Source organism: Bison bison, unplaced genomic scaffold, assembly GCF_000754665.1.
Source record: "Bison bison bison isolate TAMUID 2011002044 unplaced genomic scaffold, Bison_UMD1.0 scf7180017864256, whole genome shotgun sequence".
Lineage (NCBI taxonomy): Eukaryota > Metazoa > Chordata > Mammalia > Artiodactyla > Bovidae > Bison > Bison bison.
Genome location: NW_011494828.1, coordinates 1,688,278 through 1,705,081, shown reverse-complemented (window position 1 = coordinate 1,705,081; position 16,804 = coordinate 1,688,278). Strand labels below are relative to the sequence as shown.

The 16,804-nt window shown below is 39.3% G+C and overlaps 1 protein-coding gene across 3 annotated transcripts in view; it reads left to right on the top strand.

The window, feature by feature from the left end:
* Positions 1 to 1,268: 1,268 nt before the first annotated feature.
* IPP (intracisternal A particle-promoted polypeptide) overlaps positions 1,269 to 16,804 on the top strand; it is a 37,653-nt gene continuing 22,117 nt past the window's right edge. For 2 of the 3 annotated variants that reach the window (XM_010847863.1, XM_010847865.1), the window contains exons 1-5: positions 1,269 to 1,440; positions 4,680 to 5,021; positions 7,070 to 7,501; positions 13,508 to 13,663; positions 15,102 to 15,269. In XM_010847863.1, the coding sequence (XP_010846165.1) occupies positions 4,730 to 5,021; positions 7,070 to 7,501; positions 13,508 to 13,663; positions 15,102 to 15,269 (1,048 nt within the window). In that variant the 5' untranslated portion in view covers positions 1,269 to 1,440; positions 4,680 to 4,729. Of the gene's footprint in view, positions 1,441 to 1,839; positions 2,424 to 4,679; positions 5,022 to 7,069; positions 7,502 to 13,507; positions 13,664 to 15,101; positions 15,270 to 16,804 lie in introns of those variants that run through there. The other variant, XM_010847864.1, reaches the window with a different exon arrangement.

Below are 16,804 nucleotides of genomic sequence, written 5' to 3'. Positions count from 1 at the left end.
CACTTCTTAGGCCCCTTTCTATGAGTGGTCTTGTGAACAATTAAAATTGTTTCTTTTTTTCCTAAGTTTTGTCTTGTGTCATTTTATTACCAGTCCAGCCACAAGAAATCAAGATGCACAGAGGGGGAAATTTCCCCCTCTCCAACACGAGTTTTGTGAAATTTTTGTTTTATTTATCTATGTGGTATGCATGTGGTTATCGGATTTGTTATAGAATATTTTTGTTCACTGTGGGCTGGGGTCAAAAGGTTTGAAAGCCATTTAAAAATGTGCCACATTATGAGGTTCAACAGTTTCAATAACTGGACGTTTAAGTTGTCCCTTCAGTCAAAGTAGACATCCACTCACAGTGCAGAGACTCAGAAGATGATCTGAGTGAATGGCAAGGAATTGAGAAGTGTCGGGTAGTGAGTGAGGAATGCGGGGCATGTGGGGGTGTTGTGTGTGTGTGTCTGTGTGTGTATCATTTTGAAAAGATTCCACAGTTTTCCTCTTCAGAGACACACATGCAAATGAGAAGTATGCTGCTTTGTAAACCTCCCTGAGGAAAATTATTTGTTGCAAACTTAAATAACAGGGCTACAGAATTTCTAAGAAAGATTCTTACAAATAAATACATAACAAAAAAAGAGGAAAACATTGTACCTAGCAGAAAAGGAAATGATAGATAAACTTGTAATTCCTTTCACTGCAGAAATGACTTTATCCAGGTCTTGGACTGACTTCTACTCTGAATGTTCTCTCCGTGGGGTACTCAACAGTTTTGGAGGGATGGATAGGCCTGGAAGTGCAAACTCTAAGTCCTTTATGTGAAGAGAAAGTGTTCGTCGCTCAATCGTGTCCGTTTCTTTGCAACACCATGGCCTGCACCAGGCCCGTCTGGAGTAGGTAGCCATTCCCTTCTCCAGGGGATCTTCCCAACCCGGGGACAGAACCCAGGTCTCCCTCATTGCGGGCTGGTTCTTTACCGTCTGAGCCACATCTAGACAGTTGTGGACTCTCTGGGAGCAGCGTCAGAGGCTGCGTGAGGAGACTAGGTCCCGACTCTCAGCACGGATGATCGCTGGCTGTCTGGGACGCCACAAGAATCGAGAAAGGGTAGGCGGCGTGGAAACGGCGAGTCCGCCAGCCTCCACAGGCGGGTTAGGCTGGCCGCTGGACCGTTGCCTGTGAGTAATCAAGCACCAGCCGAGCGCCGCCGCAAAGTAGCACCAGGAGGCGCCGCTCCCCGGGAGCTGAAGAGCAGTGCGCACGCGCAGACGGGCCTGGCCAGCGAAGCGGACAGGCCCACTCCCCAGATCCGCCTCACCTCCAGCACCCGGCCGCGGACCGCACTGCCTAGTCACCCCGCCGGGCTTTCCCCGCCCACTCTGCGCGCTAGCGGATCGCGGCTGCGCGCGCAGAGCCTGAGCGGGCGCCGGCGGGAAGGGGAAGCGGCGGGTAAGAAGGGCCCGCGTCCCGGGGGCATCTGTGACTGGGTTGGGAGTTTCGTCCTCGTCTCTGTCTTTGTGGAGGAGCGTGCGAGGAGCCTCTGGAACTGGCTTCCTCCTGCCGTTCAGGCATGCCTCTAATAATCGAAGTGTTTTCGCCCTCACCGAAGCGTCGTCTAGTCCGGTCTCCACCTGCTTCTCGTCTCCCCGCCCCTACTGGGGAATCCGAGGCCGAGCCCCGGCCGGTCTGATTTCGTCAGACCTCATGCTCTCGCCAGAGCCATCTGAGATGCCTTCCCGGCCGTTTAGGTAGCGCCAGATCGTTTATCTGCCTTTAGTGGCGCAGCATCCCAGGAATAGCTCTCGGGGTCCAGCCTCCAAATCAAGCACAAAGAGCCTCTTTTTTTTTTTTTTTTTGGACGCTCGCTCGTCCTGGGATTCTTTTTGACACCCTTTGCTGAGTGAAGCAGCTTCCAGATGCTCGAGGCAGTGATTTTGAGGCCACTAAACATAGATTCTCTTTGCTTCCTCTGAGCGTCTCCACCATTTCCTTAATAATCCACCTTTCAAATTTGTGTCTGTTGAGGCGCGTCCCTTACACCCCTATGCGATGGCCCTATATTAAGCTCTTTCCTTTTGGAAATGGGGTGACACCACGTATCTTCTTTTGGAATGAATTACTGCACTGGCCGTGGGATAGTATCAGCAGTTACTAAGAAGCGTAGTAGTAGTGAAGGAGGATTTCTGCTGTCTGCTGCCAGAGTGGATGGATATTCAGTCACTTTTTTGTACCAAGAGGCAGCGTTTTATCTCAAGCTATGCTTGATGCCCTGAAGTTGGAGGCAGAGGAGGTACCTTGTAATTAAACAAATCGCTGAGTCCAGAATCTGCTGACAGGAAGAAATCTAAAACAGAAAAAGCCTGACTGCGGTGCCATGTTTAATAATATCTGCAGATCAAATTTCTATCTAGAGAGAAATACACTTTTTCTGTGTAAGTTAAATGTAATATATTGACATTTATGTTGGTGCTGATGTGAAGTTTTAGCAGCTACCTTGGAACTTTTCAGTCAAGTTTCTCAAGAAGTTAATTCCTAAGTAATCATAATAATCAGCTTAGTTATTTTTACTTTGATAAGTTTTACTGAATGCTGAAAACTTAGCTGCTCCCACCATTTCTGTTAGTCGACTAGTTTTCCTTGATACCTAAATGCCTTTGTCATCTTAGATTTCTCTTGTGCTTCATCTCGATACCTCTTATATAACTGGATCTCATGGTTTCTTTTTTCAAAAAGTAACTTGGATTTATCCCTTTGATTCTCATTGTTGAAGCTGGAAGTCTCTTTTCTAAGACTTTCCTACCTCTTAGCATATCCTCCAGAGAGCTCAAAACACAAGTCTGAAACATGACTATTGTCATGTTTATTCTTAATAAACCTATAAAGGTTCATGTTCAAACTTATTTGCCTGGGTTTCAAAGCTTTTTCTGTGCACATGATATGATGGGAAAACCCCAGGATTTAGAGTCAGACCTGGGTTTAAATATTAGGACTGTCATTGTACTAACACTGTGTCTTTGGGAAACTGAGCTTCAGTTTCCTTCTCTTATTTCGAATAACAATATCTTTTCTTCCAGCCTCTTAATTATTGTGAGAATTACAATTGGCATAATGTGTAAAAAAGTTGTCAGAATTAAACAAAAACAACCTAAGCTATTATTATTTCACAGCTATGAAAGATAGTTCCAAAAGAATTGTCTTTCAGGGAACTTTCAGAAAGTAAGGACTTTCTGAAAAGTCAAGCAAGTTTGAACATGAACCTTTATAGGTTTATTAAGAATAAACACGACAATAGTCGTGTTTCAGACTTGTTTTTTGAGCTCTCTGGAGAGCTTTCAGTCCTACTCCCTATGTGTGTGTTCATAGGGAGTAGGGTGACAAGGAAGACTGTGATTGTTGTTGTTTAGTTTCTAAGTTGCAGATTCTTTAGTTTCTAACTCTCTTGCAACCCCATGGCCTGCTAGGCTCTGTTCATGGGATTTTCTGGGCAAACTGGAGTGGGTTGCCATTTCCTTCTCCAGGAGATCTTCCTGACCCAGGGATCAAACCTGCATCTCCTAGAGGTGGATTCTTTACCACTAAGCTACTAGAGAAGCCCCCAGATTGTGATAATGGGCTGTAAATTAGGTATGGTTAGGGTGAGCACCAAACCCAGAGGAGAGAGGAACAGGGAAGATTTCCTGGAGGATATTAAGTTTGAACAGTCTTTAATTATAACAAAGATCCAGACAGAAAAGCTGGGAAAGGGTATCATGAAAGAGATGCCTTTAGAGAACTGCAAACTGTTAGATTTTATTGGAGTATTAAAAGTATTCAAAGAGGATTATAGGAGGTAGGATTGGATGGGTAGACAGAGATGAAATTTGAAGGTCTTTTTTGTGCTAAAGGAAGTGAACAAATTGAAGGATTTTAAGCAGACAGTTGGCCTGATCACAATTGCTTAAAAAAAAAAAGAGAGAACACTTAAGTTCCTTTTTTTTAAAAAAAAAATTACTCATTTATTTATTTTTGGCTGTGCTGGGTCTTGCTGCACTGGCTTTTCTCTAGTTGTGGTGAGCTGGGGCTACTCTGTAGTTGTGGTCCTTGGGCTTCTCATTGTGGTGGCTTCTGTGTTGCAGAGGATGGGCTCTAGGGCATCTGGGCTCAGTAATTGTGATTCCTGGGCTCTAGAGCACAGGCTCAGTAGTTGTGGTGCATGGGCTTAGTTGCTCCTCTGCATGTAGATCTTCCTGGACTAGGGGTCAAACTCATGTTTCTTGCATTGGCAGGCAGATTCTTTTCTACTGAGCCACCAGGGAAGCCCCACAATTGCTTTTTGAAAGTTAATTTTGACTGCCGTGTGTGCTTCCTTACCACAGTGTACAAGGCTGTCCTTCTACCTTTGTGCCTTTCCTTGTTTTCTTTAGTTCACCGTCTCCTCATACCTTAATACACTGTCACTCAATATCCAGTTGGGGTTCCATTTCTGCTGTGAGGCGTTCTCCAGTTATTTTAGACCGTATTATTCACTCCCTTCTCTGAAACCCTGTTAGGAATAGCACCACACAGTTTAGTCCTTATTAGTTTCACGTGTGTTTTATGTCCCTAAATAGATTTTAATTTCCTTGAGGATAGGGAATGTTTCATATGTATATGAACAGAAGACATGCTAAACACAAAAACTTGTTGCTTGGTCTCTTTCTTTTTTTCAGGGTAGGACCAGATTATGGGCCACAGTCCTTTTAATTGATCTATCATCATCATGGCTAATGAGGGCTGTGCCAAGGCTGGTGATAGTCATTTTTCATTAGATAAACATGCTCAACTCATCTTGGCTCAGATCAATAAAATGAGGAATGGAGAGCATTTCTGTGATGTGGAGCTGCAAGTTGGGAAGGAAACTTTTAAAGTTCATCGGCTGGTTTTGGCTGCCAGTAGTCCTTACTTTGCAGCTTTGTTCACTGGAGGAATGAAGGAGTCCTCGAAAGATGTTGTACAGATTCTAGGAATTGAAGCTGGAATCTTTCAAATACTTTTAGATTTCATTTACACAGGTATGTAAGTATTATATTGTTGTTGTTTAGTTGCTAAGTTGTGTCTGACTTTTGCAACCCTGTGGACTATAGCCTGCCAGGCGCCTCTATCCATGGGATTTCCCGGGCAAGAATACTGGAGTGGGTTGCCATTTCCTTTCTCCAGGGGATCTTCCTGACCCAGGGATTGAACCCGTGACTCCTGCATTGGCAGGCAGATTCTTTACCACTGAGCCACCAGGGAAGCCCATGTAAGTATTATATGTAGTGTAAATATATATGGAAAACTAGATTTGAAAGAGATACACTAAAGTGTTAATATAGGGAATTCCCAGGCATCAGGGGTTAGGGCTCCACACTACTGGCAAGTCAGAAAAAAAATAGTGTATGTCTGTGTATGGGAAAATGTTTGATTTTCATTTTTATACTTTTCTGCCTTACATCTTTTCATGTGCCTGTTGGCCATCTGTATGTCTTCTTTGGAGAAATACCTATTTAGGTCTTCTGACCATTTTTTTGATTGAGTATTTTGTTTTTTTGTTGTTGTTGCTGTAAAAGGGCTTTTAATAACCTGTAAAGACTTACTAAGTTTTAGGGCATTCTTTTTGTTACTCTTAAGTAATCCTTGGCTTCATCCAATACCATTCCTTCAGTTACCTTCCATCACAACCCATGATGTTATCTTCTCCAAATTTGTAATGAACTCTCATTTCATTCAATTAAGTCTTAGGTTTCTCTGCAGCCACTACTGTTTATTCCCATGGTGAATTCCATTTCTTATACTTTTGGAAAATTCCCTATTTGCATTTAACAAACCATATTCTCCCTCTCACCATAGTGTCTTTGGCCATTCATTCATATATAATAAATTTTGGGGGCACCTAGTGTTTAGAAGGGGCTTCCCTGGTGGCTCAGACGGTAAAGCGTCTGCCTGCAATGCAGGAGACCCGGGTTCTATTCCTGGGTCAGGAAGATCCCCTGGAGAAGGAAATGGCAATCCACTCCAGCAATCTTGCCTGGAAAATCCCATGGACAGAGGAGCCTGATAGGCTATAGTCCATGGGGTTGCAAAGAGTCGGACATGACTCTTAGAAATACAGAAAGGGCAAGCTTTTTCTTGTGTTTAGAAATACAGAAAGGGCAAGCTTTTTCTTAACAGACTTTATAAATCTAATTGAGAATACAAACACGTAGTTTAGTTGAATGTTTTAAAAGGGATAAAGGGAAATTATGAGATTGAATGGAGGGACTTCCCTGGTGGTTCATTGGTTAAGAATCCAGTCAACCAATGCAGGGGGCCCAGTTTCAATCCCTGGTCAGGGAACTAGATCCTGCACACAGCAACAAAGATTCCCTATGCTGCAACTAAGACCCAGCTAGGTCAAAAAAAAAAAAGAAAAAGACTGAATGGAGAGTTTATCCTTTTCTTTCTAAATATAATTGAGTATTTGATCTCTTTCCAAAGTCATCATATAAGTATATGAAAGTGAAGCCCTCTGGAAGGAGATTGGTATATATAGTTACTTAAATGTTAAATGCTTAAAACTTCTCATATGTTATGGACTCTTGGTTTTACCTCACATTAAAAATTAACATTTATATGGCACTTGATTGTAATGAAGAATATGGCCCATGTCTTACTCACTCCTGTGCCTCAGTCAAATGTTTGTTAGATGCATATAGCCCTATGTTAAAAGCATGGACTTTGATCTCACTCCCTACATTGCATCTCACTTAACCGTGTGACAAAGAGTTGAGTTACTTTAACTTTCCAATTCTGTTTTCTTAATATAAGGGGGAAATCCTACTGTATGGGGTTATATGGAGGGTTAAGTGAATGTATAGAGCAATTATGCTGTGCCTGGTTCATTGTTAAGTGCTCCATGCATGTGCAGTACTATTATCACTTAGGTTTTGCACCTTTCTACAAGTTCTTTGTTGCCTTTTACTTAGTATTCATCTACCCCCACAAAGCCTGAGCTATCAGTGGAATCAAGTATAATGCTTTTTGAATATAAGTCAAATGTTTGTTTTATGTTATTGGTCATTTTGTCTCCCTACTTCCCTAGGTATAGTGAACATAGGCGTGAATAATGTCCAGGAGTTGATTGTTGCAGCAGACATGCTACAGTTGACTGAAGTTGTTAATCTTTGTTGTGAATTTCTGAAAGGACAAATTGATCCACTGAACTGCATTGGGATCTTTCAGTTCTCTGAGCAGATTGCCTGCCATGATCTTCTGGAATTTACAGAAAACTACATTCATGTCCATTTCTTGGAGGTGCATAGTGGGGAAGAGTTCCTGGCACTTACAAAAGATCAGCTGATCAAAATTTTGCGAAGTGAAGAGCTTAGCATCGAGGATGAATACCAGGTCTTCTTAGCTGCAATGCAGTGGATACTGAAAGATCTAGGAAAGAGAAGAAAACATGTGGTGGAAGTGCTGGACCCAATTCGATTCCCTTTATTACCTCCTCAGAGACTTGTAAAGTACATAGAAGGTAATTTTTTTGTTCCATGTTAAATTAGTTTTATCCAGTGATCTTTCCTCTCTTTGAAATGTGATAGTGTTTTCATTTTTCACTTCAATAGCAAACATTTATTGAATGGTTATTATATGTAAGATACAACTTTTGTATTTTGTAGGTACAGTAGCATTTCAGTATTTCTGCATATTTTAATCAGATCTTTATCTTGAGGTTAACTACCAAGGGAGAGGAATTTATTGACAGAGCTAAAATACTGCGGCTATTTTTGGTAGTAGTACTAATTATTTTAGCGTAAGATTTCTTCTTGCCACTTTGAAAAATTCAGCAAAACCTAAACATTTAAGGAAAACTATATATGCTGAACACAAAACCAAAACTCAATACATCCTATAAGTCCTCTCATTATAAAATTAATTGTATATTGATATAATAATACAGCTTCTATGTAGCCTTTGAATATATTTAAGTTCTAAACTTTGAAAACACTTTTCACCATAGTATAAAATAAATTTTATCTTTATATTAGAAAAATAATATTTAAATTTATTTTTAAAAACTACTTTGGACCAGTTTCAAGATTTGAAGCTTTAACTCTTGTCATTTAGGATGTGACTGAATTACAAATATTTTACTATGAATTAATTATAGTATTAGCATTAAAGTTGTAATTATATGATATAATTATGTTTAATGTGGATTTTTAGGTTTTTCCACTCTTAACAGTGTCAACAGAAATTTGTAATTTTTTCTCAGTGATATCTTGTATTAATGTATATATCATTAATTCTCATTATTCATATATATAGTCATTACTCACTGACTACTACTACTACTATATAGTTAGTTCTCACTGACTACTACTATTTGTGGTAGTTATCCTCTATAAATTTACCAAGAACAGTGATCAGCAAATACTGAACCATTGTTCCTAAGAAAAGCATGAGGTAAGTTCTTACAAGCCTCTGGTCACAAAATTTTTGTCACCTGATCAATACATAAACTTGTTTTTTTGTGTGCGTCTGTCAAAACCCCCTCATTTAATATATACTGTTGATTCATTAAACTCATGGCCAACAAAACTACAACTGAAGGCTGAGTGAAGCCTAACACATGTTAGGCTTCTGCAAGACACATCACAGCCTTCTTGCACTTACAAACACTAGACATGGTACTTTCACAGTATGCTTAGGGACTGTTTTAAACAGTGAAAAGGCCAACAGAAAATACAAAGTGCCATGATGCTAAATAGAATGTGAAGAGGACACTTGTTTATAGTGAGAACTGAAATACAATGGCAGAATGTCGCCTCTTTCGGTCTCACCTGGAAGCATGGATGTTAGGTGATTCAAATTTTTTGCCACTGTATGGCATGTCTGTGAACCAGCAAGAAAGCGCTGTGAGTGTTGATTTGGGTTGAAAATTCATGTTAGTGAGCAGATGTATTCATAAGTAAAGAATCTACAAAAAATGAAGACTGACTATATTTAAATGCTAAAGCAAGAGAAGAATTATTCAGACATGTTTTTTGTGTGTATCATGTGAGAAGTTAGGAGTGGGACAAAGGCTTTCATGGTTGAGTTGACTTTTGCAAAGTGCTGCAGATACGAAGTACTGAAGGGAAGTTCCCTGGAATTGGGGCATGTTTTCCTATGGCTTTTTAGTGTCATAATATTAAAGTCTTGTACTGCCCAGTAGTTATCACCTAAGGACATTTCACTGGAATACAACTGCAGGGAAGCAAGGGAGAAATAAATGGAGGATATTTTCCAAAGGCAACCTTACTATTTTTCAGTATTTTTGAAACTTTATCTCTGTCTTTTTAGAGAAAAGATGGACAATTTATACAGAAAACTAATGAGACTCTACCACAAAATTCAATGAGGGAGCAAAAGACTTCATTGAAATGGTTAAATTGTATTATGTGAAATGTGTAGATTTTCCCCTATGGTGTATAATTCAGGTAATTTAATATTATTAGTATATGATAACATATCTTTTTCTTGCATTTTAGAGAATGATTTTACTTTTTAAAAATGGTACATGCTCTTATAAAAACTTTAGGTAATAAATTATTAAAAAAGCAAACAACAGATAACCCAAAGTTCACCATACAGAAAGAGTTATAATTAACATTCATTAAACATCATTCTAGATGTCTCTGTATAGGAGAATGGATGATGGGTGGGTGTATGGTTGCAAGGATGGATAGAAAAAAAATTTACAAGAATAAGAATCATTCTATCATACTATTTATAATACAAAAAATATACCTAAATCTCACTAAAAGTTAACAAAGAAGAAACTAATTAGATAAATGTTTATTTAATCCCAAGAAGTATTCATTCTAAAAAGTTTTTACATAATAAAAACAAAAGATGAGCTTCATTAAAAGGTGAAACCATAGTTTCATTTTGTGTTTCAATTTTAAAGTTTAGATTCTCTGCTGTGAAATATGAGGTAATTAGTATTGTTATTTTTCTCCTTACCTGCTTCAAGGTCTACATAGCCCTTATATAGATACTTTTCAAATCCTCCTAGCTCTGTGCTTTTATTGTATATTTAAGTGGATTTAATGCTCTGTACCAGTTTTTTAACAGTAGGCTTTTTGTTCCTGAACTTTTCTTTATTTTGGGGCCCTGCAGCACTGCTTGCAGGATCTTACTTCCTCCACAAGGGATTGAACCCAGGTCATCACAGTGAAAGCACCGAATCCTAACTACTGGACTGCCAGGGAATTCCCTGAGCTTTCTTTTTTGATTCGTCATTTGGTTGGTTAAATTTCATCACCAAGATTTTTTTTTTCTAAGAAAGGTTCATGATTACTGTATTTGCTGATTTTTTTCCTCATATCTGAGAATTTCTGTTACCTTTTAAATTTAACAGATATTTGTGTGGGTACAATATGCTTAATTTTTGAGCATTCCCCCCACCTCTACCTCCACCCTAAGTTTGTAAGGAGTGTTTTTTTTTTCCCCCAATGACTTGCTTTTTCTGCTTGGATGGCTAAAGAATTCTCTTTCATTATTCTTGATTTGTGTTCAAATTTGCCATTTTTCCTTAGACTGTATCATATACCCTTTTCCTTTTTTTGGTCATGCCCTGTGGTATGCAGCAATTTTTCCTTCATTTTGGAAAATTTTTCCTTTGTGAAATTCCTGAATATTTCTAACGTTTCCTTTGGTGGTCTTCATCCTTGTATTGGAAACTTTTTTGTCTTTCGTATTTATCATCTTATAATGTAGGAAATCAGTCCTGAATATTCATTGGAAGGACTGATATTGAAGCTGAAACTCCAATACTTTGGACACCAAATGTGAGAAACTGACTCATTGGAAAAGACCCTGATGCTGGGAAAGACTGAAGGCGAGAGGAGAAGGGGACAACAGAGGATGAGATGGCTGGATGGCATCACTGACTCGATGGACATGAGTTGTTGAGTAAACTCCCGGAGTTGCTGATAGATAGGGAGGTCTGGCATGCTGCAGTCCATGGGGTTGCAAAAAGTCGGACATGACTGAGCAACTGAACTGAATGTTAAAATATTTTGTCTTTTGCTCTATGCTCACATTTGTTTTCTTAAGTCTTTACTCCAAATTGCCAATTTGATTTTTGTCTAATTAGTTTCTTGCTTCTAATTTATTATGTCTGCACTACTGTCACTTTATTTCCTTAGCAATGCACCTCATTTTGTCTTTGAGCCTTTTTTTTTTTGCATATAGGGTCTTTATTCTTAAAAATAAATCTATCTTGTATATAGAGAATCTGTTTCTGTTATGTGGCTAATGTTTTCTTCCAAACTGAATTCTTCAGTCACTTTCTCTTTTTTTTTTCTGGGGTATATTTAAATAGTTGTATTGCTATTTCTTGATATACTGTTCATGCTTAATTTGGCAACTCTGTTCAAATCTGCTTGCTCTGATAATTCTCCATGACACATTTTCTATCTTGGTATTTGTTGTTGTTGCTCAGTTGTGTTCAACTCTTTGCGGACCCCATGGACTGCAGCACGCCAGGCTTCCCTGTCCTTCACCATCTCCCAGAGCTTACTCAAACTCATGTCCATTGAGTTGGTGATAGTTGGTGATGCCATCCAACCATCTTGTTCCCCTGTTGTCCCCTTCGTCTCCAGCCTTCAATCTTTGCCAGCATCAGGGTCTTTTCCACTGAGTCAGTTCTTCACATCAGGTGGGCAAAGTATTGGAGCTTCAGCCTCAGCATCAGTCCCTCCAATGAATATTTACAATTGATTTCCTTTAGGATTGACTAGTTTAATCTTGCTGTCCAAGGGATTCTCAAGAGCCTTCTCCAACATCACAGTTCAAAAGCATCAATTCTTCAGCACTCAGCCTTCTGTATGGTCCAACTCTCACATCCGTACATGACTACTGGAAAAACCATAGCTTTGACTATACAGACCTTTGTCAGCAAAATAATGTCTCTACTTTTTAATATGCTGTCTAGGTTTATCATAGCTTTTCTTCCAAGGAGCAAGCGTCTTTTAATTTCATGGCTGCAGTCACCATCTGTAGCGATTTTGGAGCCCAAGAAAATAAAGTCTGTCACTGTTTCCACTGTTTCCCCATCTATTTGCCATGAAGTGATAGAACCAGATGCCATGATCTTAGTTTTCTGAATGTTGAGTTTTAAGCCAGCTTTTTCACTCTCCTCTTTCACCTCATCAAGAGGCCCTTTAGTTCCTCTTTGCTTTCTGCCTTAAGGGTAGTGTTATCGGCATATCTGGGGGCTTCCCACCTAGTGGTAAAGAATCCACCTGCTAATTACAAAGGAGATGGTCCTGGTTCGATCCCTGGGTTGGGAAGATCCCCTGGAGGAGGGCATGGCAAGCCACTCCAGTATTCTTGCCTGGAGAATCCCCTGGACAGAGGAGCCTGGTGGGCTACAGTCCATAAGGTCGCACAGAGTTGACATGACTGAAGTGACTTAGCATGCACACATACACATCTACATATCTGAGGTTATTGATATTTCTCCTGGCAATCTTGATATTACTACTCTCTTTATCCCACCTAAAATTTAATTGCTATGTATTGTGTTCTCACCACTTCTTTCTAGCTTGAGGCAAGAGGGTGGTGAAAGAATAGATATCTGCTCAGGCTAAGGTCCTTGCCTATGGGCCTGGACTCTGACCTCTCTCTTGGTGAGATGCAATTATTGATCTGATATCAAGACCTACTTACCCAACCAAGGATATATCTCACTACTGCGGATTTTGGCTACCACTGAGAAACGCTGGGCTGGAAGAAGCACAAGCTGGAATCAAGATTGCCAGGAGAAATACTAGTAACCTCAGATATGCAGATGACACCACCCTTATGGCAGAAAGTGAAGAACTAAAGAGCCTCTTGATGAAAGTGAAAGAGGAGAGTGAAAAAATTGGCTTAAAGCTCAACATTCAGAAAACGAAGATCATGGCATCCGATCCCATCACTTCATGGTGAATAGATGGGGAAACAGTGGAAACAGTGTCAGACTTTATTTTTCTGGGCTCCAAAATCACTGCAGATGGTGATTTCAGCCATGAAATTAAAAGACGCTTACTCCTTGGAAGAAAAGTTATGACCAACCTAGATAGCATATTCAAAATCAGAGACATTATTTTGCCAACAAAGGTCTGTCTAGTCAAGGCTATGGTTTTTCCAGTGGTCATGTATGGATGTCAGAATTGGACTGTGAAGAAAGCTGAGCACCGAAGAGTTGATGCTTTTGAACTGTGGTGTTGGAGAAGACTCTTGAGAGTCCCTTGGACTGCAAGGAGATCCAACTAGTCCATCCTAGAGGAGATCAGTCCTGGGTGTTCTTTGGAAGGACTGATGCTGAAGCTGAAACTCCAATACCCCGAAGCTGTAAAAAAATATTTGGTATTGTAGGAAACAAACTCCAATGTTTGATGATGAGCTTTCATTTTTTGATTGTTAAATGTATTTCATTTTCATGGAAATAAGTCTTTTCGATATTGTTTAAAAGTTGATTAAAACATCTTTTTCAACATTACTTTAGGAATATCTGATTTTAATCTTCGTGTTGCATTGCAAACACTTTTGAAAGAGTACTGTGAGGTGTGCAAATCTCCCAAAGAGAACAAATTTTGTAGTTTTCTGCAGACATCTAAGGTTCGACCTCGGAAGAAAGCAAGAAAGTACCTGTATGCAGTAGGTGAGAACCTTTTAAAAAGTAATATAAATTATCTTTATTTTCAGGATCAAAACCTTTAAAAGTTTTGTTATTATTAAACATGTGAGAATATGCATGTATGTCAAATAGGCATATTTAATTTCACATACAGGCTGCAGATTTAGAAATTGCATTTATATAGTATAGTGGACACATCTAAGAATAAAGATATTTATTTGATGTCTATTATTTGGTGATTTAAATCTTTGCGTTCTTAGATACCCAATTATTATCAAATAATTGCCTAAGATATGTGGCTTTAAAAAGTAATATTTGAATTCTAGTGAGAAATAGGAAAATAAATCTCAAACATATTAACTATTCACAGCGTCTGAGATGGTCTTTAGAGATAACAGGAACTAGTGGTCTCCAAAGTGTGGAGATGCAGGACAATCCAAAGGAATATTGTATGGACATTTTGTATTTTATTATAGTGTAGTATAGTGTAGTGTAGTTTTTTGGCCATGCTGTACAGCTTGAGGGATCTTAGTTCTCTGACTAGGAATTTAACCTGGGCCACCTCAGTGAAAGCACAGAGTCTGAAACACTGGACTGCCAGGGAATTTCCTCTATTAAAAAAAATATTTAAAATAGAATTTAAAATGTTGATATATATCAACAACAAATTGTCCAGATTTATATACATAATTAATTTATATATAAGAACTTTATGTATAATATAATTTATACTATGTATGTCATTGCATGTGTAATTTTATATATACTGTTATATATAAATTATAATTTTTGAGTATTCATTAACCTTTTTTATAATGGGATGTTCAGTTAAACAAGGCTTTCAACCCTCACTATTTTTTAATTGAAAAAGATATTAATAGGGACTTCCCTGGTGGTTCAGTGGTTAAGAATCCACCTTGCAGTACAGGGAAGACAGGTTCGGTCTCTGGGTGGGGAAGTAAGAGCTCATATGCTATGGAGCAGCTAAGTCTGCACACTGCAGCTGCTTAGCCCACAAGCTCTAGAGCCCATGTGCCACAAGCACTGACCTCTCAAGCTGCAGATACTGAGCCCAGGCTCTACACTAGGGTCTGCATGTCACAATGAAAGATCTCTTGTGACACGACTAAGACTCAGTGCATGAATAGAAATCACAATGAAACTTCCTAACTAGACAGATAACAAGTTCCTAGATTTACATTTTATCTAACATTTAGTTATGACCAGGACCAGGTGGTAGAATATTGTGGTTGAATTCATTGCATTTAAGCCATCATCTTTTAGGACTTGGTACATTTAAGAATAATAGATGTGCATCTGACAGACTCTAAAGTATGTATTCCTTACTATGCAGTAGTTATTGAAAATCTAGATGTAGAGGGCTAGATTTTTCTTGTTACTACCATTTCCATATTTAGCAGTAAGGGATTTGCTGTGTACCTGCTTTCCTTTCTTTATTCAGGTGGATATACTCGATTGCAGGGGGGTCGTTGGAGCGATAGCAGAGCCCTCAGTTGTGTAGAACGTTTTGACACCTTTAGCCAGTACTGGACCACTGTGTCTTCACTTCATCAGGCTCGATGTGGACTGGGAGTAGCAGTTCTGGGAGGAATGGTCTACGCAATTGGAGGTAATAATAAAAATGTCTTATTTCCATTTTTAGACTATAACTCTTAAGTTGACTACATTCTTAAATGCCTTATATATTTTGCTGGATACTCTGGAGTATATATAGATGTAGTTGTGCTTATGCTGTAAAGAGCAATATTGCATAGAAACCTGGAATGTTAGGTCCATGAATCAAGGCAAATTGGAAGTGGTCAAAGAGGAGATGGCAAGAGTAAATGTCGATGTTTTAGGAATCAGCGAAGTAGGATGGACTGGAATGGGTGAATTTAACTCATTATAATCTAATACTGACCATTATATCTACTACTGTGGGGAAGAATCCCTTAGAAGAAATGGAGTAGCTGTCATAGTCAACAAGAGTCTGAAATGCAGTACTTGGATGCAATCTCAAAAACGACAGAATGATCTCTGTTAGTTTCCGAGGCAAATCATTCAGTTTCACGGTAATCCAAGTCTATGCCCTGACCAGTAATGCTGAAGAAACTGAAGTTGAACGGTTCTATGAAGACCTACAAGACCTTTTATAACTAACACCCCAAAAAGATGTCTTTTTCATTATAGGGGACTGGAATGCAAAAGTAAGAAGTCAAGAAACACCTTGAGTAACAGGGAAATTTGGCCTTGGAGTACAGAACGAAGCAGGGCAAAGGCTGATAGAGTTTTGCCAAGAGAACACACTGGTTATAGCAAATACCCTTTTCCAACAACACAGAGAAGACTGTACACATGGACATCACCAGATGGTCAACACCGAAATCAGATTGATTATATTCTTTGCAGCCAAAGATGGAGAAGCTCTATACAGTCAGCAAAAACAAGACCAGGAGCTAACTGTGGCTCAGATCATGAACTCCCTATTGCCAAATTCAGACTGAAATTGAAGAAAGTAGGGAAAACCACCAGACCATTCAGGTATGACCTAAATCAAATCCCTTATGATTATACAGTGGAAGTGAGAAATAGATTTAAGGGCCTAGATCTGATAGATGAGTGCCTGAAGAACTATGGACGGAGGTTTGTGACATTGTACAGGAGGCAGGGATCAAGACCATCCCCAAGAAGAAGAAATTCAAAAAAGCAAAATGGCTGTTTGAGGAGACTTTATAAATAGCTGTGAAGAAGAGAAGTGAAAAGCAAAGGAGAAAAGAAAAGATAAACCCATTTGAATGCAGAGTTCCAAAGAATAGCAAGGAGAGATAAGAAAGCCTTCTTCAGTGATCAGTGCAAAGAAATAGAGGGAAAAAATTGAATGGGAAAGACTAGAGCTCTCTTCAAGAAAATCAGAGATACCAAGGGAACATTTCATGCAAAGATGGGCTCAAGGACAGAAATGGTATGGATCTAACAGAAGCAGAAGATATTAAGAAGAGGTGGCAAGAATACACAGAAGAACCGTACAAAAAGATCTTCACGACCAAGATAATCATGATGGTGTCATCACTCACCTAGAGCCAGACATCCTGGAATGTGAAGTCAAGTGGGCCTTAGGAAGCATCACTATGAACAAAGCTCCTGGAGGTGATGGAATTCCAGCTG